This window comes from Lithobates pipiens, unplaced genomic scaffold, assembly GCF_037356315.1.
Source record: "Lithobates pipiens isolate NorthernLeopardFrog02 unplaced genomic scaffold, aLitPip1_a1.2 Scaffold_3, whole genome shotgun sequence".
Taxonomy (NCBI): domain Eukaryota; kingdom Metazoa; phylum Chordata; class Amphibia; order Anura; family Ranidae; genus Lithobates; species Lithobates pipiens.
Window position 1 is genome coordinate 234,676,962 of NW_027507790.1, and position 24,211 is coordinate 234,701,172.

The window sequence follows — 24,211 nt, forward strand, 5'->3', positions numbered from 1 at the left end:
TTAATGAGTGGTCACAAGTCTTGTTAAACTCCCTTTTGCAAAAAAAGTTTTATCCCTATTGTGGGATCACCAGTATGGTATTTGTATATTGAAATCATATCCCCTCTCAAGCGTCTCTTCTCCAGAGAGAATAGGTTCAGTGCTCACAACCTTTCTTCATAACTAATATCCTCCAGACCCTTTATCAGCTTTGTTGCCCTTCTTTGTACTCACTCAATTTCCAGTACATCCTTCCTGAGGACTGGTGCCCGGAACTGGACAGCATACTCCAGGTGCGGCTGGACCAGAGTCTTGTAGAGCGGGAGAATTATCGTTTTATCTCTGGCGTTGATCCCCTTTTTAATCCATGTCAATATTCTGTTTGCTTTGTTAGCAGCAGCTTGGCATTGCATGCCATTGCTGAGCCTATCATCTACTAGGACCCCCAGGTCCTTATCCATCCTAGATACCTTTTCTCATTAGCAATAAATAGCAGTCTTGTGACTTCTATTAGTGGCCAGCTGAGCACTAGTTAAAGCTTGTAGGAGGAGTTTTCACTCTCCTCTGGCTGTCCTATGAGGCTGCATGACTCCTGACCCTCTGTCTTGAAAGTGCTGGTTAGCCCTGTGCTGAACACATGCACCCTCCAAAGAAAAGAAAAAAAAACTCTGTAGCAATACACACCAAACTGAGCATGTGCAGAGTGCCTCCAGGGCTCTGTACTATCAGGAGATGGATTGGGGACTGTAAAAAGGAAAGGGACAGAGAAGATGGGATCAAACAGCTTTTTTACACAATGTAGAGGATTAACACCTTGGGTTCCACAGTGAGTATAACAAGCATGTTTTACTGCAGGGATATGCAATTAGCAGACCTCCAGCTATTGCCAAACTACAAGTCCCATCATGCCTCTTCCTCTGGGTGTCATGCTTGTGGCTGTCAGAGCATTGCTATGCCTCATGGGACTTGTATTTCTGCAACAGCTGGAGGTCCGCTAATTGCATATCCCTTTTTAACTAGATATATACAGACTGATTTTACTCTTGAGGGTTTAGTGACACTGTAAGGCCTCATGCACACTGGGAGTTTGCCCAGCTCTTCTGAATGACTTTTCCCCTGGCAGGAGAAAAGCAGCATTAAAAAATGTGCCTAAAAGGCGCGTTTTTCAAATGCATTCATGTGTGTCAAGCATTTGACTGTTTATTTAATTGGGCAGAATATTAATTTACTCTGTTCATTAAAATGAATGCTTAAGCACTAAACGCACGTAGGGTTTAGGCACTTTGGGTGTTTTTGTTTTGCCCAAACGCTGCTCTCCTGATCATGATCAGATTTCTGCCCATAAACGCTCCTACCGCTAAAGGCCTGTAAACAATTGTGAATGGATGCATAGGCTAATGTAGAGGTGCATTTAGGGGCAGAAAAAAGTCAAATTCCTGTAAAATCTTTTATTTTTTATTTTTTATTTTTTTTTTTGCTACAGTGTGTGAGGCTTATAGGAAACCTGTCCTCTGAGAGAAAAATGTAAGCTTGTAACTTGTAACTGTTGACTGCCCTGTGAAAATACTACTTCTCAATTCTCACGCTGACCTTTTTTTGGCTTCAATTTCACATACTAAACCCGGAAGTATAGAGAGAGAGGGGGAGGTCTGACTAGTTTTCTGCTTGCTTGCCATAGGTCTTTGACTCCAGCCAGACACAGCCAGGCAAGTATACATATGCGGCTCTGCTGGCTATACACTCAGAAGGGTTGTCCATAAGGCTTGGCCATACAGGTTAAAGTGGAACTAAAGGTAAAAATTAAACTGGGAACAGGCAGGCATGCAATGTCTCTTTTGCAGCAAAATACTTACCTGCCTGTTTACTATGCACAGCTCAGTTAACACTCCAGGACACTGCCTGTGTGCCGGGATGACTGTACTCCTGCGCATGTGTGGGAGTGTTGTCATCCCATGGTGGCCAAAGACTAGCACCTGCTGGAAGAAGTTACCGACGAGGGACCTCGTGCGGATGTGGGAGAGTTTCGCCTTTTTTTGTACTACTTTGAGATTTGTCATTCAGTTCCATAGGCTGAATGACTGTAATCAGTGGAATCCCTCATGCATGCTACCAACCGCTTGAATGGAGGAATCTCCCCTGCTGGGTATGGTTTTCTGACAGCTGCTGCACCCATGGCTGCCTTAACACCTGAATTGCATGCGATTTGGCTGCAATCAGTGACCAAGAATTTTCCATTCAAATTTTTTTATTTTCAGATTAAAGTCTTTTGACCCGGATGGTGCCAACATATGTGTATGGCCAGCATTAATCTTACAGTTCAAATATATCATACAAGTCTGACTGGAAACCATTCACTCTGTCTGAGATTCTCTCATTTGTTGTTGATCAGAAAGGCTGTATGATTGCCTGGAAATAGACAGCCCCTCAAAGAAGAACGTACACATCTGGATAATGGAAATTTGGTACAGCAAGAATGTAAATGTGAAAGTAGTATTAAAAGGATGTCCCAAGAAAATTGAATCCCCAGTGATGAGCCCGCCCCTGCTTATAAACACCCTCACAGTATCTTTTTTTCAGATTGGCAAAAAAAGAGACCCAGGGATACCTTCTCTCCAAATTACTACTTTATTGCTTGACCTTCTAACATTCAAACCATTAGAAAGTCAGTTACCATCCCTGATCGTATATATATCCTGGTTCATGCCTAGCGCTTCTCCAGTGTGCTTTTGGGGCATGGCATCTTACTCCACATGAAATAAAAATGCTAAAATAAATATTACCCAAAGGTGGTTACAGATTCCCTCTGTTTATTCTATATATGTATTCATTTGTCTATTCCTATAGTTGGCTAGTCTATTGAAACTGATAATGTTACTGTTGATGGCACAATAATATAAGGTTAGCTATGAAAATAAACACACTGCTTAATAAAACAATGTTTTATTTCCCAAGAAAATAGGAAAATGCTAACATGAAAATACTATAGAGCATATAACAAAAGATATCAAAGGTACTTAACACAAGGCTGTCCCCTAGACACGGTCTCATCAGCGGGGCTCAAGATGGTAACAGAGAGCCATGAGGCTCTGAGAGCCATCAGGCACAAGCCAAGAGCGGAAAAGGGCAGATTTCCCTTCTGTGCACTATTTACACATTCATTCAGACTCAATCGTAACCACACCCCACTAGCCTTCTGTAGCAGGACATCCATGAATCATATTGTCAGCCATCTCCTTTTTGAGGCTTACTTGCAGAGCGTTATCACACCAGTTGGTCAGGAGTCAAGCTGCTGTTCAGCCCTAACTTCTTTCAGATGAAGATTCTGATATGCTACAAAGCTTTGATGTGCAACTTGTTACATTCCAGACAGCCCCCAAGAATGCAGAGGCTTGATATAGCCATAGTTCATATTTCAAACACTTCTTGTATTATGAAATAAAATATGTTGCCTTCCATCACCACATTTGGTAGACTTGCCGCAAAGTGATCTGCTTTTGGACCCAGATGAAAACTGATTAGAGCTGTACTGATAATACCCCTGGCCGTAGTCCATGGGAGGCTTTGCTATAGAACCTATCATGGTTCTGTTGAAGAACCAAAGGAGATTTGTGGAATTTGTTTTCCTGGCGGCTCTCCAGACATTGGCCAAGGCCTGGGGGCAACCGTTTCTCAACTCAGCTGAGGTTAAACAACGTCTCATGGGGACCATGGTACCATGAGAAGCTCTCCTCTAGTCTGAATGACGCAAATGCTAAATTTGTGAAGGTTTGTGAACCTTGGATCACTTATAATGCCAATTTGAACCTGGACCGCTCTTTGCTCTCGGTGTGATAGGAGTTCATGCAGCCTCCATATGCGGACATGTGGATGTATCCTGGGGGACCCCCTTTTTTCTTTTTTGCTCTGTTCTGTTCTTTCTCACTTTTTGGGCTCCTTTAGTCCTCTTGTTTGCTGTGACAAATGGCACTCAGGTCATCTCTTCCCCGGGTTGTGGATTGTATTTGTTACACAGGCGGCAAAGCCCCTGCGTAGTAGGGCTGTTCTCTTGTCATATGCTTTCCCACACCCTGTCTATATCCACTCCAACAGTTCTATTTTTGCCAGTGACCTCTTTATTCTGATGCGCCTCTGATATCTTTGGCCTACCTGTATACTCCTTTTTTTTTTTTTTTTTTTTTTTTTTTTTTCGCCTTATTATTTGTACTCTCTTTGTACTAGTTTTTTTCTTGCATTGTTATCTTATGCTGTTCAATATTTTTGAAATACCTCAATAAACAGTTACCTTTTTTTTTTTTTTTTTAAAAGAAGTTCAGAAGCCTAGGAATGAATCTTTTATCCCAGTTTAGCATTGTCCTTGAACGATCCACCTTAAATCTGTGTTTTAACAGTGTAGAGCAGACGCTTCACAGACCCCCCTATGAAGAAGTGAGAATTGAGGACCTCTCAATAAGTCTTCCTTCACTATCAGAAGTCCAAGCGGCCTACACTCGCTTTAAACAGCTGTTCCTTATTGGTAAGCATGAAAGCGATAATATGGTGATGTGTAAATTTTTATTTTTTTTTATTTTTATTTTTTTCATAAAATAAAATGTTTTGCATGATGACAAGGTGTTAACTCAACTCTTACCTTTTGGAAGGACCATCCCTAACATAATAGACAAAACCCAAAATATATTAAAAATGGGACCTCCAAAGGTATAGTCTAAACAAATACAATTACATTAAATATACTGATTTATTTTGACATATTAAAGAGGGATTCCACCAAAAAAAAAAATATTAAAAGCCAGCAGCTATAAATACTACAGCTGCTGACTTTTAATAAATGGACACTCGCCTGTCCCGGGTTCCAGCGAGGCCGATCGATCGCTCGGCTCCTGGCTGCTGCCGCCACCATTCTAGGTGAGGGAATCAGGAAGTGAAGCGAATCGGCTTCACTTCCCGGTTCCCTACTGCGCATGCGCGAGTCGCACAGCGCAATAGGAATTCTCTGCGCTGTCACTGGGACCCGTGTGTGTCCCAGCAGACAGCGCGGCAGGGCAGGAAATGACATAGACTCCCACGGGAGTCTATGCCCGGAAGTGGGTGTAAATACCTGTCTTTGACAGGTATCTCCACCCCCCTCCCCCCTGTAAGGTGCCAATTGTGACACCGGAGGGGGGGAGGGTTCCGCTCAGTGGAGGTTCCACTTTAGGGTGGAACCCCGCTTTAAGAACATATCCTTAAATCAGCCCTGGAAGGTTTTACCCTCTTCCTGACAAGGCCATTTTTTTGCGATGGGGGCACTGCATCACTTTAACTGTCAATTGCACGGTTGTGCAACGTTGTACCCAATTAAATTTTCCCCCCACAAATAGAGCTTTCTTTTGGGGGTATTTGATTACCTCTGCATTTTTTTCTTTTTTTTCTTTTGCGCTATTAAAGAAAAAAAAACATTTTGAAAAAAAAATTTTTTTTTACTTTCTGCTATAATGCATATCCAAAATTTTTGGTAAAAAAACGCAATACGCATATATTGGTTTGCACAAAAGTTATCGGGTCTAATCAAATGGGGGATAGATTTAAGGCATTTCAATTTTTTTTTTTATTTATTTATTTATTTTTTTTATATACTAGTATTGGCGGCGGTCAGCGTTAGCGGGACTGCGACATTGACAGATTAATCTGACCCCAGGTGATTGGTGCTAAAAAAGGCACTGATCCCTGTATAAATGACACGGGAAGGGGTTAACACTAGTGATCAAGGGGTTAAGTGTGTCCTAGGGAGGTGCTTTCTAACAGAATGGGGGACAGATGCACTGCAGGAAAGCTGAGATCATGTTTCAGCTTAGCTGAAACACGAGATCTCTTTTCCTCACTGACAGATCAGTCTCCTTTGAATAATCCGCGGGTCGCCGCGGCCTTTGTGGCTGCCAGACCCACTGATTGGTTCCTGCTGTGTCCAGTCACATCGGCACGCGCCCGCTCCCAGAAACCACATGCGCAAAATTTACGCACAGGTACGTATTTTTGCGCAGCCGGGCCACCCTGCCGTAATATATGTATGGTGGGCGGTCCGGAATCAGTTAATAAGACATTCAAAACAGCCACCTAGCATTACAATACAAATGGCCTGAAAATCTATTTATAAGGGCAAGGGCAGGACCTGGGATCTCAGTATAACAGAATCTATATATAAAGAATCTTATTAGGTTATACAAAAATCTCCAACATACAAAATAATATATCGTATAACAAAGTGAGGTAGAAAAGACATTATGCAGGGTGATTAGCCTTGCTGCCTATGGACCCCCTGCAGCTTGAGAACACTGCTGGAGCCAGGGATAAGGTAAGTTATCCATCCACACCTGGGCTACATGAGTATTTAACCCTTGCAGTGTGGGAGGGGCCTCACTGCTAGGCTACAGTTCAGCTTTAAAGTGCACCTGTCCACAAACCATTACGTTATTTACATATTCCTAACCAGCTTTAAAACAAACCATCCCTGACCTCTGTAGCTGCTTTTAATGTGAAGTAATTTATCTGCCTGGGGATAAGCTTTAAAGGAGAGTTGCAGCCAAAGCTCGTTTGGTTGTACTTCTCCTATGGGTCACAGGAGTGCAGCCCCTTCTGCACTCCTGTAACCTGTTTTCAGTAGACAGTGAGCTGAAGTCCGCTGTCAGCTGATGTCAGATCCAGTCCAGGCTCAGGCAAGATTGTAACCATGGAGTTAGGATCTGCCCACATGCCTGGACCGGCACCTGGCTCAACCCCTCATCGAGCCCCTGTATTTTTTGCTAGAAAGTTTCCTAAACCCCCCCTCATCTATATATCTATATATCTATCTATCTATCTCAGTTTGGGGGTTCTAAGTAATTTTCTAGCAGAAAAAGATTTTAACTTGTAAACAACAAATCTCAAAACAAGGCTCAGAGCTGAAGTGGTTTATTAAAAAAAAAAAAAAAAAAAGCCTTGTTCACATGGGGCCAGAACCAGAAGTGATATCATGTATCATGGGGGGGGGGGAGAGAAGAGTGTTGGCAACCCCTCCGACCACTTTTAAAAGTGAAATCAGAAAGACCAGTGCCCGAGGGGGAAAAAAAATACTGGGGTTATGGCATCTAACTGTAAACGTAACCCCGGTATTAAACATCAGTCATGATGTATTTTCACAGTTAGGCGATTGGCAAGTAGATGGTGAATAATAAACCGCAGAACAATCTGTACCGCATGTTACATTTTTACTTTTGTCGTTTTTCAGTATGCTTGTGGGAAACTCTTCTAATTTTTGTCGTTATTTCCTTTTTACCTTTTTTGTAGAAAACTCCACTGACTTCTGGGATACAGACTCCAAGTGGTTTTCATTGCTAGACACCTCCAATTGGCTGGAAATAGTCAGGTGTGTAAGAGTTAGTTCTATCTACCACTATATACTACCATAAAAGTGGCATGTGGTCTAAAGTTAAGACAATCATTTTCTAGCTGGTAGTTTTTTTTTCCCTAGAAGAGACTGTCTGTTCTGCCATAAAAACAATAGTGGGTAATATTTCTTAACCCCCAACCTGCCCAGCATCCCTTTTACCAGGGTTGCTACTCCTGGAAGTTCTGCCTGATCATGTGACCACTGTGATCGGCTGTCAGTGGTCATGTGATCGGGTGCCAGTTCCCAATCCTTAGTACAGACCTGGAGCGATCTATTACCCATAGATGCATATGTGTGGTGTCGGCACTTAAGCCCTCTCTTTGCTGCCGCACATATGCGCTACGTAGGTGACGTGCAGACCTCACATTGCTGGAGGACAGTAGGCTCACAAATATGGCCTCGTTCACATCAGGTGGGTTGATCTGCATTGCTCAATGCTGGGTTGAACACAAAGACCTAATGCAATCAGCACAAATATAAAAGCAAAATTGTATGCCAGCTGAACACTACGGATATTCACAAAACCTAAGTAAGACAAAAATAAAGTGCAGAGCAAAAAGTCAGAATATAAAAATATGCATAAAAGTCTATAAATTCACTGAAATGAACCAAAGGACCAAGACAGCGATGGCAAGGAGCATCCACGTATTTGAAAAAGAATCCAAAGACACAGGCGATGGATGCGTGACAGTCCCTTCACCTTATTGAATGGACCCCTGAACTAACAGGAAGTCAACAGAGTGTGTCCGTTTTTTTCAAGGGTAAAGTAAGGCTGGAGCAAGGCGGGGGTTCTGTGAGATTAGGCGACCCATCAAAACTTGTAAGGAATTGACATAATGTCACGGTCATCTTGGTACACCCCATAGTAGGCCTACAGTCCAAAGTCTCCAAGCGGACATCTTTTTACACTCAGCGAAGTCTTGCATTCCACACTTATTTTTACCACTAAACTGAGCTTATATCTGTGTCTTGGCTTCGTTTTCAACACGTAGATGCTCCTTGCTGTTGCTGTCTGGGTCCTTTGGTTCATTTCAGTGAATTTTTAAAGACTTTTATGCATGTTTTTATATTCTGATTGGGTTCTCTTTTGTGCTGCACTTTTTTCTTATTGAACACAAAGACAAGAAACTCACTGATGCATGTCACTTGAACAAAAACTCCGCTCCGGGTTTCCGGAAGGCCAGTTCAGTGTAGGTGCCACCATACTGTTGCCCTTACAGCATAGAGAAGATGAAGCCAAGCTGTAAATCGCAGCCAGCACATCAAGGACACCTCGGCACTGGTGACAGCTGTGTCACTGTTTACTACGTCTGTCCAGGAATGCTTAGAGATAGAGAAGGGATTACATGATGATTTTCAGATGAAGATAAAATTTGCATACCAGTAACTGGACTCTTTCAAAACGATCGTATGGTGATCTGATGGTTGGTGCACAGCTTTCGAGAGCTGATCGTGACGGTGCATGACTACGCATGCTAAGAAATGAATGAGAGAATACAATGCAACATATTACATCACTTCCAAAGTTGTATTCTGTTGTCCGAGAATTTTTGCATGATTAGTAACCTCTGATAATCTCATCATGTTTGAGGCTTTAGGCTGCGTTCACACTATTGCGAGTTGGATGTGGGTTTCACTCTGACATTGATCGAAAAACCTTGCAGTCAGTCATGACACCTCCTGAGAAACATGTAAAAGGCTAGAAATATTTGACAAAAAAAAATGGGTTAGCTGTGTGAATACATAACAAACATATAGTGGGGCTTTCTCAAATTTGACTGCCTTAGGACGAACTTTAAATGAACTTTGTCCTAAAGAGGAATCTGTAAGTGCTTGAATATGAAAAGCAGTTTGACAGCAACTTGATTTTATTTACTATGACTAATTATGTTTTGTGTGTGATATAATGTGTGTTTTTGTTTTTTGTGTTTTTTTTTTACCTCATTTCCAGAATAGATGCACCAGATTTCTGCCTGTGTGTAATCTACTCTACACTTCCCTTGCTTTGATATGTTGATTGTATTCTGTGTTTTATAATGTTTTTTTATTTATTTTATTTTTTCCTATATTGGGAACTATATTGATCTGTGATATACCAGTGAGGCTGCAACTGTAATAATTGTAATGCATAGCAGGGTAGATGCACAATACAGATGAATGACTCCTGGTTTTATTTATTTTTTACTTTTTTCTTTTGATACCTTTTGCTATTACAGGCAGTGTCTTAAGAAAGCCATTGAGGTCATTGACTATTTAGAGTCCCAAAAAATCAACGTTGTTCTTAAAGGTACGTTTTAGTAGAATGCTGTCATGTGCATGTATATAGGTTTTTTTGTTTGTTTTTTTAATTTTTTTTTTTTTTTTATTTTATTTTTTTTTTTTTTTTTGTGAGAAACCCATGTACATAGTTTTAACAAGGTTGTTTATGAGGAAAGTAATGTATTTGATTAGTCTATTGCACAGGGCTTAAAGGGCAACTCCACTTTTGCAACAAAAAAAAACTATATAAAATTGCTACAAAAGTCCTCTTGTAATTTTAAATGTTATCAATAATTGCTGTTACATTCTGTAACATGCAATATGGCAATCTGAAGGCTTTCTGCACATATACATACATACATATACACACTGTGTGTGTGTGTGTGTGTGTGTGTGTGTGTGTGTGTGTGTGTGTGTGTGTGTATGTATATGTGTGTATATATATATATATATATATATATATATATATATATATATATATATATATATATATATATATATATATATATATATATATATATATATATATATATATATATATATGTATGTATATATTATCTATATCTCTCACAGTATTCTAAATACAGAACACTAAATGTTTACATAGAGCTGCCACCACTATGTGTAATCACGCCACAAAAATTATCTAAATATGGAAATGTAGTGTATAGGGAAGTGCTCTTGGCACTACAAATTACATAGACCATGCAAAATATAAAAATATTACTGAAAAATAAACAAAAACTGTGTATGTATGTGTGAGATGGGGAGATAGATAGATAGATAGATAGATAGATAGATAGATAGATAGATAGATAGATAGATAGATAGATAGATAGATAGAGATATATATATATATATAAATTTCAAATAAGATAACACACAAGTGTTTCAGTATCCAAACATCCAAAAAATATTTGTGGCCAGAGTCTAATATTTAGATGACCATCTCCCAAAATATATAATATAATCTTCACTTTCAGTCCACTCAATATGTGCCTTACTACCACCACAGTTCTAATTTGGACCCCACTATTTTAACAGAAGGTCAAATGGCACTAAAAAGTATCCTGTTTACTTTCCTGGTCTTCCTCCAGTAATTGTGGCTGATCACTTTCCAACCAGAAAGGTCTCCATCCAAGGGTATTCAAAGGATAAAAGCAGAAGGAAACTCCATAGTGTAAAACCTAATAATTTTTATTCATAACTAAAATTGCACTTACAAATTTGCTCAATGAAATGGCATCACCTAAACATTATTGGAAATCCAAGATGTCGCCTAAGGTGATGACATCACACTGCTCCGCCCGGCTGACACGTTGCGTCCATACCCGACTTGCTCCAAGTCATGGTGCTCTAACTGTTAGTCACATGTATTTTTTGGATGCTTGGACACTGAAATATTTACATATTTTCTTATTTGGATCACACATATACAATGTGTATGCACATTCACTTGTGTATGTATTAAACATGGTTCACTAAATGTATAATTTAAGCATTACTGTATGTCTTTTTGTGTCGTGTGATTATATATACATAAACACATTTTTGTTTATTTCTGAGCAATATTTTTAGGTTTTGCAGATTCTTCGTATTCTGTAGGTCTAAGCACGCTTTACTATTTTATTTTCATATTTGGATTTTAGACATCCCCTGCAACAAAAATTAAATTTTTGATGAGATGCTTCCAAAGGGAAATCTTGTCTAACGGGATGCAGACCCTACCACTTTCCCCATTAGAGCCCTGCAAATGCCACAGCTGCTTGTCACATTTAAACACGGAGATACTGGTGATCGGCTCCTATCGCCTCACACCGACAGTGTGTGGGGAGGAGAGACAATCAGCGGCATCTCCTCCCAGGGGACATCAAGACATGTCATTTATGTATGTTTGTATGACTGCAGGAAGAATGAAAAACTGAACAATGGGAATTACACTGCATACATTTTCCAGTAAAGTCTGACATTCTGAATTCTTCATGGCTTGCCTATGACTCTTCTTGTCATTCATGTCCCTGCAGAAGACACCGCCTCCGATTTTTGTTCTGTGATTGCCAGTCTGGTGCAGATCATGATGGATTCCTACTATCGTACCCGAGCCGGCTTCCAGAGCCTTATCCAGAAGGAGTGGGTTATGGGAGGACACCACTTTCTGGACAGATGTAATCACCTTCGGAGCAACGAGAATGAGGTATTTAGATGACGTTCTTCAGGCTCATGGACTCAGAGCCACCTACTTACTTTCTCTACACTATACTCATTGACCTTTTAAAGTGGAAGTAAACTCCCCTATCGTTTTCAGCCAAGGAAGCTGCCATCTTTGCCTCTGTTTAATCTTCAACTGCTATGGTGCTGCACATGTGATTTGTTATGACACCAGCCATTGGAGGGTTTGATAGTTTGGCTGAGAGCACAGCCAATGTGCAGTTAGGTATAAGAAGTAAACCGCGCTATTCAAAAAAAATTTTGAAAGATATATGTTTCCCTACAAGCAGCAACTCCGATCGTAATACTCCGATATAATAGACTAAATAAGTGAAAAGGTGAGCTGCGCTAAAAAAACAAAAACGAAACCACTCAAAAAAACCTCAAATCCCACGTTTATTGAAAAATCTATAACCCCAAAAAGGAAGATGGTGGCGAAAAAGATACTTAAATAACTTTAAAAATATTAAATAAATAAAATTATATCAGTGAATAATATCTTAAATAAATATATAGGTGGAAATATTTATCCCAATAACAAATCACAAATGGGGACCTTAACCAAAGTCACCAGTGCCAATAATCACAAAAAAATTTTTTTTCCAAATTAACATAAAATGTATGTATCCCTTGTGCATGGAAAATAAATTATTATAAAACACAAACCACTTGTAGTAAATATGCAAAAAATTTAAATAAAAAGGAAATTGGTAAGAATAAAGTCAATAAAAGTCCCAAAGAAAGCAGTCAACAGATGGTGATTCGTCCAAAGTGAAGGTATGAAGCTGGCACCCACAATACTTTGTGTTTAAAAAGATCCAAGAAGCCACCTCCACCAGTAAAAGACCGCTTACCAGAGTTTGAGATCTCAGTATCGGTGAGATCAACAAGGCAAATGTACAGGAGTTCTGGATGAGCTGAATGTGCAGTTAGCATTCCCGTCATGCCTTTTTTTTTTTTTACTGTTTAAATCCATGGGTTTACTTCCACTTTAAAGGGATTGTAAAGACAGAAGGTTGTTTATTTCTGCACCCCCTAATTACTTACCTGAGCCCCATCTCTCTCCAGCGATGTCCAAAAATGTCTAAGCCACCCAGGACGTTCCTCCTTATTGGCTAAGACACAGCAGCAGCGCCATTGTCTCCCGTGGCTGTCAAAGTCAGTCAGACAATTAAGGGAGAGAAGGGTGCAGGGCTGGATTAGGGCCCCGTGTCTGAATGGACATATGGAGCCGTGACCCAGCTCGGGTGCCCCCATAGGAAGCTGCTGGCTATGGGGGCACTTGATAGGAGGCAGGGGCCTGGAGCAGAAAAAAGGGACCTGAGAAGAGGATCCATGCTGCTCTGTGCAAAACCAACTGCACAGAGGAGGAAAGTAAAATAGGTTTGTTTTTTGTTTTGAATCAGCCTTTACAATCACTTTAATTTTAATAATGTGATGAGGAGTTTGCATTCTATTTGGTTATATAGTGTATGTTCAAAATATAGTGTAAATTTCAAAGTTCACTCCAAGCTTGACCAGGGATTAGCACAGTGCCAAAAAATAGCTCTTTGGTCTGTTTTTTTTTGTACGACTTGCTGCACTTTATTAATGGGAGTAATGAAAGCTGATCAGAAAATCCCACAAGAAATATATGGGACTTTAAATATACCTTCCAAGTGCTATATAAATGGTTTAACCACTATATAAAGTTCAGCATAAAAATGTTATTGTGTTCAAAATATAAAACCTGATGTAAAACCTGCCCACATGCATTAAGTTAGCAACTTAATCTAGACACATCAGCTCTATCAGCCTATGCGTTTTGCATGACTTCCAGTTCATCAGGCCATTCAAAGAAGTTGTTCTTCTGTCCATAGAATAGAAAGATGATAAACCATCTGAAAATAAACTGACTTTAACAGAAGGTGAAAACGCTATTGTAAAAATTTTGATTTGAAGTCCCTCGTGTGGATTAGTTATGCTTTTCATGGATGTAACCCTTTGTTGCAATAAAGGACTAACTATTCCAGAGGGCATCATTCTGATGAAGCATGTGAACTGCTTGGAAACATTAAAGGATAAGTTCACCTTTGTAAAAAAAAAAAAAAAAAAAAAAAAAAAAAAGAATGCACATCTTTTTGCAGGTAAAAAAATGTGCTTTAATTTTTTTTTACCAAGTGCCTGCAAAGCTTTGCACCCGCAATTCACAGGTGCAATGCATGACTTCTACGCACTGTGTAAGCTGTCTGCACAGACGGGATGGCAGGTACACACTGACATGGAAGAAACCATGAACTACCAAGAGCGCTCAACATTGCCCTGGTAGTTCATTGAGCGCTAAAAGCTGACGGCCGCAAAGTCTGTCGGTACTTTTATCACAGAACTTTTTTTTTTTTTTTGTGACAGCAAGTTCAGGGAGGAGATCCCCCGTCTCGCTGTCACAAGAGGCAGTGGATCAGGCAGAGGCTGCAGCAGAGAGAACATGTTACATGTTCTACCCTAAAAATGGGTGGAACATGTAACATGTTCCTAAAGGTGAACTTATCCTTTAACAAAAGAAGTGGGAAGTGGGCGAAGATTAAAGCTTCCAACACTTTAGTGCCGGCCTGGCAGCACCATTTTCCTGTATAGTATTAGGAAAGATATAAGTTTAAGATGGAAGTTTTAATGAAATTATTTCTTTACTAATTTTTATCCATTTGTTTCTTTGCCCTGCAGGCCCCTGTCTTCCTGCTCTTCTTGGACTGTGTGTGGCAGTTGGTGCAGCAGTACCCACTTGCATTTGAATTCTCTGAGACGTATCTGACTGTCCTGTCCGATTGCATCAATATCCCCATCTTCAGCACATTCTTTTTCAATTCACCACACCAAAGAGACACACACAAGTGGGTAAGTTATCTGTATTTTTTATTTTATTTTTTTCTACTGATGACAAACTTTCTCCAATACTCCAGACCAGTTGGCATATAAGAAAGAGGGAAGCTAAAGGTTGGTGTATGAATGAAAGGTGATCAGTCTGATGCAGAATAAAACGGCAATTTTCACCATGCAGCTAGGACTTGTGTTGTGTTAGTTAGATCACAGCCGATGATGGGTGATGTAACAACCATCAAATATTTCCCTGTAAGGGCTGAAACATGACGGGGGGGGGGGGGGGGTACTCTCCATCCAGAGACTTGCTGCATTGCTGGTGTGTGGCATGTGGCTTCCTTTCTTTTGTCAGAATGCCAAGTCCAGCCTGAGCTCGTTTGGCTGGGCTTTCTCCACTCCCGCCACCCAAAAGCCCAGCGCGGGGGGGGCGCAGAGCGGAGAGCTGCTGATTGACCGGCAGCAGCTCTCCACTCAGGAAGCTGAGAGAAATGAGCGATCGGCAGTGTTTGATGGCTCAGTTCTCAGTGAAGAGGCGCCAGGGACAGATGCCGCATTGGAACCCATGCTACATCCACCTAGGTAAGTACGATGGGCAAAAAAAAACTATACTTCTCTTTTAAGTGTGTGATGGTATGATGGGTATAAAAAAAAATCCTGGCAGAAAATTTTAGTAAGATTATTTTTAGTACTTTCTACTTGTGTTGGTTTCTTCTTCTTAAACGGCATTCCCTCAAAGTGGACTACAAATTACCCACCCTCTATATTTTGGAGATGGAGGTGCTCTGTAGTGGCGAATGGCTCATTAAATCAGTTATGGTTCCTTTGATCAATCCTGCCTGAGTGACCAAAAGTTTTTGGTAGCGTGTGAACATTGTCACCTGAAAGAAGAATAGTTACTGGCAGGATCACCACAGTAAAATAGTGTTAAGTAAACCCCCCCCCCCCTCCACCCCCCAAAAAAACAGCCACCACATGCAGGAGCTGGTAATTCTTTGTATTGAGCAAACGTACAAAATCTGAAGTGCATGTTAGACCAGCTCAAATCAGTTGACTTGCAAAAATCAGGCTACGTGGGATGACGACTCCTGTTTCTGTAATGAGAAGTTTTTGAAAAGATTAAATTTATGCAAGATCTGTGATGTATATGTTGACAGGAAGTCAGACAAAGGTGTGTTTCTCTGCTGTGACTTGATTCTCTATATGTAGATTTCAGCTTGAGCGATTGAACTCTGTAAACAGCTGTCACAGGCTCTTTTAGCAAAACCGCTAACCAAGAGCCTTGAAAAGGTGTCAAGAGCTCCACCTGCTGGATGAATAAACAAACTAGTCATATGCAATCGTTCATATTCAACAGACTTCTGGAGAAGAGTGAATTTCCACAACACCACTATACGTTTACTTTTAAAGTGGTTGTAAAGGCTGAAGGTTTTTTACCTTCATGGATTCTATGCATGAAGGTAAAAAACAGTCTCTGTGCTGCTCCCCCCACAGCCCCCCTAATACTAACTTGAGCCCCCTTTCAATCCAGCGATGTGCATGAGAGCCTCAGCTGTCCTGGGACTCCCTCTCTTCATTGGCTGAGACAGCAGTGAGAGCCACGTGCTCCCACTGCTGTCAATCGCAGCCAGTGAGGAGACAGCAGGGTACGGGGCAGAGCGGCAGCTCTGTGTTTAATGGATGTTAGGAGCAGGGCACGGGAGGAAGTGCACACCAGTGCCCCCATAGCAACTGGCTTGCTTTTGGGGCCACTGGTCAAGGGGGAGGATCCAGGAGCACCAGTGGGGGTCCCAAGAAGAGGATCGGGGCTGCTCTGAGCAAAACCACTGCACAGAGCAGGTAAGTAATTTTTTTTTTTTTTTTAAGCCAAACCCTTTACCACTTTAAGTCTGAAGTGCATATTTGACTCCATTTTTTTGAGAAGCTGGTAGATGAACGATCTGATCATTTACTATAGTGCACTTGACAAACGCTGTATTGTGCAGTCATGGAATGTAATTTGGTGATTAAGAAAAAGTTTGCTTAAGCTGTGACCTGCTTCTTTTTGGCATCTGAGAGTGTTCTGATTTTTCTTGGCAGATTGAGGATGGACCGGGTAGACAAAGGGAGGCTTTGAGCTTCTACACGGCCTGGAATTGGTCAGTGCAGTTTGAATTGAAGGCTCTGTCCTTCTTAAACAACCCGCTGTACGTGGTGGAGAAGTCAAAACAAGACAAAAGTCGGAAAGGAACACGGTCAAAGGTAATTTTTATATTGTTATAGTCTTGGTGAACATTTGTGTAAATGTTAGTGTTTTTTATATTATTACGGCTTTTACCTTTCATTACCCCTGAAGGATCTGTGTAAGTTGTGTATTTAAAGAGACCCCTGTCAGGTTCTTAAAATTAAATCCACATGTAAGGTCCCTGCAATAGAAAGGTCTGCCATGTGGGTTGTGGGCTGCATCTTCTACTCCCTCCCCCCCTGTCATAGTCAGCCGCAAGGTGCCATAAGGGTCAAAGCCATAAAGATCCTTTCAGGGGTAGGCCCACCACAACAGGCAAAGTGTGGACTTTACAGTCCAGCGTTGTGAACAGGTAAGACCGGGTCACCCTATAATGCCCTGTACACGCCATCAGACATTCAGATTTTTTTTTTTTTCTGACGGATGTTGGCTCAAACTTGCCTTGCATACACACGGTCGTACAAAGTTGTCAGGAATTCCAATTGTCAAGAACTCCATGACATACAACACGTACGCCGGGACTATAAAGAGGAAGTTCAATAGCCAGTAGCCAATAGCTTCTGTCTTGTAATTTATTCTGAGCATGCGTGGCACTTTGTCCGTCGGAATTGTCTAAACACAATTAGAATTTACACGATCGGTATGTGTGTATATAAAACATTTTTTTATAAAATGGTGGATATTTTTGTGCAGGGAAAAAAATAAACATTTTGAGTTTTAGTGCATGAAAACATAATATACCCAATTGTTTGGCAAAATATAAAAGATGATGTTACACCGAGAAAGTTTATACCAAACATGTTCTGCATTAAAATTGTGTAAGCCCATCTAATGGCACCAAACTCCCCAACCCCCCCCCCAGGCGACACTTTAAAATCCTTTTACAGGTTACAAGTTTAGAGTTTCACAGGAGGTTTTAAGCTAGAATTATTGCTCTTGCTCTTGCTCTGGCGTTCGTGGCGATACCTCCCATGCGTGGTGTAATGACCTTTACATTTCATGTGGGACTTGCGCACCTTCGCATTTGTGAATTGAGTAGGGGCACTCCTATATTTTTTTTCTTTTTTTTTAAAATCTCTTCTATTGCTGTCCCAAGGGATGAACAACATCCCTTGTGATCGCATAAGCCGTGGTCCTCTCTATGGCACGATCTGGGGTCTTTTCAGATCTCTCCTCTGCCCTCCACAGCATCTGATCAAACCTAGATCAGTTTGATCACATGCTGTACAAGCCGATAAATGTTTGTTAAAAAAAAAAAAAAAACTGTAAAGGACAAAATCCTTTTCGCTTCTGAGTTATGACGTTACACAGTGGGAGGAGAAACTAGATGCTGCGGTATTGCTCAGGAGAGATCGATAAAGACTGCGGAGGCGGGAAACCCCATTCCGGTGCCTGTAAAAGTAATCCAGCAGCTGTATAGCCGCTAGGATTACTTTTTAAAGTGGAGGGAATTTCTAGTTTAAAAAAAAATCTCAATCATCGCTGTAGCGATGACCGAGATCACCTTTTACATCCAGTGACGTACCGGTACATCGCAGGATGGAAAGTGGTTAAAGAGGCAAACCTAAAAACGGTACAGGAGGAGCTGGAGAAATTAATTGAAGGGACCTTGGAAGATGGTTCTCTCCTAGGCCCCTGTGCACATGCTACTATAGCCTCACTTGATCATTCTGCTGATTTTGGAGCTACTCTTCTCCGCTCTCGTCATACCCCTTTGGGTATAAAGACTTGCTAAGTCTAAAAATACTCGGAATCGAGCAATGGGGACAATTTATGACGATTGGTGCAATTTGGGAAACCCTTTCTCTCCCAAAACTCTATCCTATAGAAACTGAGTTTACAATGAAATGGACGGTATCCAGGGGCATACCTACAGGTGTCACAATTGCCACCCAACCCTATGCTGCAGGGGGCCCATGCGCCCCCCTGCCCCCCCCCCCCTTTACACCTGACCCATTTTCCTCCTGTAGCTGCTGAATGATTGCTGCTTCTCTTCTTCCTCCAGAATTCAGCAGCTGCCAGAGGAAAAAGGAGATCCTTGATATCTCTCCAGGGCTCCTAAAAAAAAAAAAAAAAAAAAAAAAAAAAAGTTAAATTTAATAAATTGTAAAAAATAAACGTAATTAAAATAAACTGCTGACACCAGTGGCGGAACTACCAGGGACACAAACCTTGCACTTGCGACTGAGCCCTAACATTCTGCCTGCAGGGAGTCAGGGGGGCCCTTCATGGTTTCTTGCATCGGGGCCCTGAAGCTTCTAGTTATGCCTCTGACGGTATCAATCCAACTGTCTCATGCTCTTAAAGCGGATGTAAACCCAATTCATGAAATTTGAGATGGACACATCTATCTGCAGGGTTTTTCTTTTCTCTCTCTTCAAAGCACTGTGTTGCAAAGCTTTGTCTTCTGTTATCAGCCTTATGGGCGTGTGATTGGCCCCAAATTTATTCTGCAGCAGGACAACTAATCCAAATATACAGCCAATGTCAATTTTTTTCAGTTTAAAGAAATAGGAGTCCTGGAAGTCATGTGACAGCACTGAAGAAATGACGCTTCGCTACAATGTAGAGTAGGGAGTGTACAGCTTGTATAACAGTGTAAATTTGCTGTCCCCTCAAAATACCTCAACACACAGCCATTAATGTCTAAACCGCTGGCAACAAAAGTGAGTACCCCCCTAAGTGAAAATGTCCAGATTGGGCTCAAAGTGTCAATATTTTGTGTGGCCACCATTTATTTTACAGCACTGCCTTAACCCTCTTGGGAATGGAGTTCACTAGAGCTTCACAGGTTGCCACTGAGGTCCTCTTCCACTCCTCTATGATGACATCACAGAGCTGGTGGATGTTAGAGACCTTGCACTCCTCCACCTTCCGTTTGCCCTACAGATGCTCAATAGGGTTTTGGTCAGGAGACATGCTTGGCCAGTCCATCACGTTTACTCTCAGCTTCTTTAGCAAGGCAGTGGTCGTCTTGGAGGTGTGTTTGGGGTTTGTGAGCATTTTGGAATGCTGCCCTATGGCCCAGTCTCCGAAGGGAGGGGGATCATGCTCGGCTTCAGTATGTCACAGTACATGTTGGCATTCATGGCTCCCTCAATGAACTGTAGCTCCCAGTAATCCATGAACTTGGTCTGCTTGTATTTAGCAAACTGTTTGCTGGCTTTCTTGTGCAACATCTTTAGGCTTCCTTCTGGGATGACAGCCATGCAGACCAATTTGATGCAGCGTGCGGCATATGGTCTGAGCACTGACAGGCTGACCACCCACCCCTTCAACCTCTGTAGCAATGTTGGCAGCACTCATACATCTATTTCCCAAAGATGACCTCTGGATATGACGCTGAGTATGTGCACTCAACTTCTTTTATCTACCATGGCGAGGCCTGTTCTGAGTGGAACCTGTCCTGTTAAACCGCTGTAAGGTCTTGGCCACCATACTGCAGCTCAGTTTCAGGATCTTGGCAATCTTCTCATAGACTGAGCCATCTTTATGTAGAGCAACAGTATGAGAGAGAGAGCGATGACACCAAATTTCACGCTTGCTCCCCATTCACACCTGAGACCTTGTAACATGAGTCACATGACACCGGGGAGGGAAAATGGCTAATTGGGCCCAATTTGGACATTTCCACTTTGGGGTGTCGGCGGTTTAGACATTAAGGGCTGTGTGAGTTATTTTGAGGGGACAGCAAATTTACACTTATACAAGCTGTACACTCACTACTTTACATTGTCGCGAAGTGTCAATTGTTCAGTGTTGTCACATGAAAAAATATAATAAAAATATTTACAAAAATGTGAGGGGTGTACTCACTTTTGTGAGATAGTGTATGGATGTGTGAGATTATATATACACACACTATTTTTTATTACAGTTTCATTAAGAAGCCACCACCTCAATGGTAAAAATACAGGCTTACCAGCTGTACATGACCAAAAGGTCACAAAGAGCCCATTAAAACTGTATTGGAGTCGCCACATATCAATGTTCAGGAAGACGTCACTCGACTAAATGCGTAGGGCGGAACTGCGTGCTGTCATCACGTTCCTTTGATACCGGAAGCACGGATGCTTTGTGGTGTTTGCTGATGAAAAGAGATTCACATTTGTGCATTATTTTAATCCTTGATGTAAGTGCATTTTCAGTGGCGATCTCTGTAAGAATCCTTGCCATCTCTGGATAATGATATGTGGGGGCTCAGTACAGTTTTTTTAATGGGCTCGTTGGGACCTTTTGGTCATGTACAGCTGGTAAGCTTGCTCTTCTTTTTTTTTTTTTTTTTTTTACTCCTTCACTTGAGGTAGTGGCTTTTGATGCATGGATATTCTAATGTATTGGTGATGGAGAACCATTTTTGAGGCTGTGGCCTTGATATCAACTTCTAATAAGAGTACTTTTTGACACAACAACTATTTTTATTTACTTTTTTTTTTTTTTTTTTATTACTTAATTGAATGCAATGTATATGTAACAGATGTATATACAGTGGTGTAGCATCGCTCAGGACATTTAAGATTTATTGGGTAAAAGATCTCATAGTAGAGCTGCTGCTTGTTTATGGTACACATCTAACATAACGTTTTTGATTTCACATACTAGCGTGTTTTGTAGATTTTATTTATTTATTTTTTTACTTGTAATTTAATATCCTTGCTTTTATATTTTTGCAGCATCAAAGACAGTTGTCTCTGCCACTTACCCAGTCGAAAGGTTCTAACAAAAAAGGATTCTTTAGGGAGGAAACTGGACCATTCATAAGAAGTCTCCTAGGTAAAAGAATTAGCAAACTAATCAGCTCCTCTGATGAGGTGCCAAGTAACTACAAAGTATTCTACGAGAACTGGCATAGGAAACCTATAGACTTTCATGGCTTGATCCTGCCACATATCGAGGGACCTGAAATCCGAATCTGGGCCCAGCGCCACCTTAGATGGATCCCAGAAGCGCAGGTTCTCGGAGGAGGAAATGTGGCAGCCATGCAGAAAGTGTTAGAGCTAATGGATGAAATTCAGAGCCTGAAGAAAAAAGTTAAGGAGAGACCAACTGCAAACCTTCCAACGCTCAAGGAAAATGACGTAGACGGCAGGCGTAAAAAGTCAGTCCGGCGCTCTTCCCTGTATCCATTTGCTCTTCTTCATATAACCTCTTTTAGACCCTCTATATCAACCACCACATGGCGAAGTTGGGAAGCTGAAGATGAACTTGTTAATAGGGATGATGAATATGTTGAATTGGGCAGTATATGATTTCATGCACTCTAAACCTGTTATGCCACAAATGGTTATCTTCAGGAAGCGGTCTTTTTGCTCCTTTCTAGATGTATAATTTATTTCCAGAGATTCTGCTTTTATGTTTTCTATGTATATTTTGCAGCCTAGACAATCTGCAGATGAAAAATCCAATTGCCTTGTTTACAAAGCAAGTTGAATAGGTTTGTAAAAGAAGTGTCCGGGTTAAATTGATGGCCTACAGCAGCCTAAATCAAAACAGCACTGAATTTTTGAAAGGCTTTTTGGGTTATTTAAAGTCTTTAAACCTAAAAGTTTTCTATTTTGGAGCCTCATGGGTTTAGTCTGCCCCGACTTCTTATGACTTGGATACTCATTCCGAACTATGTTCCTGTCCACCTGGGAGATTTTCTGTACATTCCATTCTTTGTTTCAGCAGTTCCTGCTACGTTTTTTATAGTACAACTTAAATAGAAAAAAACGGGGACGGTAGGAGCCCCTCATGATAGTCACAGCTTATGTGCAGACCCAGGAGCTTGCATAGAGATCTTACCACCAGAGTTCCCAGGAAATATAAGCAGTCAGGTGATTTTTTAGTTTGTAGAGTCTACCAAAAACAAAATCATCAAGATTTGAGTGCACTTAACCCTTTAAAAATAATAATCCTGGGTGTCGAGGTTCTATAACGGTATAATACTTGTGAGCTTGAAAGACTGATTGTGGCCTTAATATCTGTAGGTCATCATAGACTCCAGCTTTGTTTTTGTTTTTTTTTTGTTTTTTTTTATTCTGACTTTATTAATAGCAAAATGCTATTGGACAGGCTGCAATATTTTGGTTGACGGTGTGCCAGTCTGTTTATTTTGTGCACCACCATCATAATTTTTTTTTTTTTTTATCATCAAAGTATCACCTTTTATATGTTGGGTGTATCGCCCACCGGCGCTACTTTAGTAAGTGTGCTTGATTTCACTGCATAGACTACCAGCAACTCGTCCACAAGCTCCCTCTCCATGTCATGTCTCAGCATTTTATGTTGTTCTCCTTTATTTACATTCCACTCAACGCCCTATAAAGGAGCCAGTGTCTAATGCCACGTACACATGACCGGACTTTTCGACTGACTTTCCGTACTTGGCCACGCACAAGCACACCAAAGTCTGACAGATTTGAACGTGATGGCGTACGACCGGACTAGAATAAGGAAGTTCATAGCCAGTAGCCAATAGCTGCCCTAGCATCGGTTTTCGTCCTTCGTACTAGCATACAGACAAACTGTTTTTCCGACCGGACTCGAGTCTGTCAGAAAGATTTGAAACCTGTTTTAAACCTAAAGTCCATCTGATTTTTAGACAGCAAAGGTCCGATGAAGCCCAAACAGGATCGAATTGTCCGGCGGATTCATTCGTCAAAGTCCGGTCGTGTGTACGCGGCATAAGAAATATATTGTCCTCCAAAAAGACCTTGGGGGGTCTATAAAACTATATACATGCAGTCTTTTGGTTAATTCACCATTCTCGATCAGGTACCTGTCCCTGGTACTGAACATTAGAGTAAGTATATTCTCCCTCAATATTGAGTCCTATGTACAACCAACAATGATATGCTCCACAAATAGTTGACCTCTGTGTTGAGGTCTTCTGCAAGCAAATTGCCCAGCTGCTATGTATTGAGTATCAGAAGTTATCTTTATTTTGGTTTTATTTTTTTTATTTTTTTATTTGCCATTTCTCCACATTGTAGAACAAATTAGTTCAAAATGTTATCAGATTGTTAATAGCAAGCACTCAGATGCCTGGAAATGCAGCTTATTGTCTAAAATCCAACAGGTTTTTGTTTGCGTCGGGCGAATTTTGCATTTCCATACAAATCTATTGGTTAACAAACCCAAGTGAAGCAGGTAAACTGCAGGTCAAATACACCTGTCTATGAATTTGGAATGATCTTTGGATTGTCTTAAACTGATGCCATTGCCACAAGCCCAAAGCCTGTCAACTCAGGCCCTTGATCTTCTCCGATACTCCTTAGACATGAGTATGCATGATGATTTGCCAGTGA

At 41.1% G+C, this 24,211-nt stretch overlaps 1 protein-coding gene across 1 annotated transcript in view; it reads left to right on the forward strand.

Moving 5' to 3' along the window:
* Window positions 1–22,369, forward strand: part of MTMR12 (myotubularin related protein 12) — an 87,318-nt gene extending 64,949 nt beyond the window's left edge. The window contains exons 10-16 of the mRNA XM_077462903.1: window positions 4,368–4,492; window positions 7,279–7,357; window positions 9,598–9,668; window positions 11,665–11,834; window positions 14,549–14,719; window positions 16,778–16,939; window positions 21,596–22,369. Of these exons, the coding sequence (XP_077319029.1) occupies window positions 4,368–4,492; window positions 7,279–7,357; window positions 9,598–9,668; window positions 11,665–11,834; window positions 14,549–14,719; window positions 16,778–16,939; window positions 21,596–22,171 (1,354 nt within the window). The 3' untranslated portion in view covers window positions 22,172–22,369. The remainder of the gene's footprint in view (window positions 1–4,367; window positions 4,493–7,278; window positions 7,358–9,597; window positions 9,669–11,664; window positions 11,835–14,548; window positions 14,720–16,777; window positions 16,940–21,595) is intronic.
* The last annotated feature ends 1,842 nt before the right edge of the window (window positions 22,370–24,211 follow it).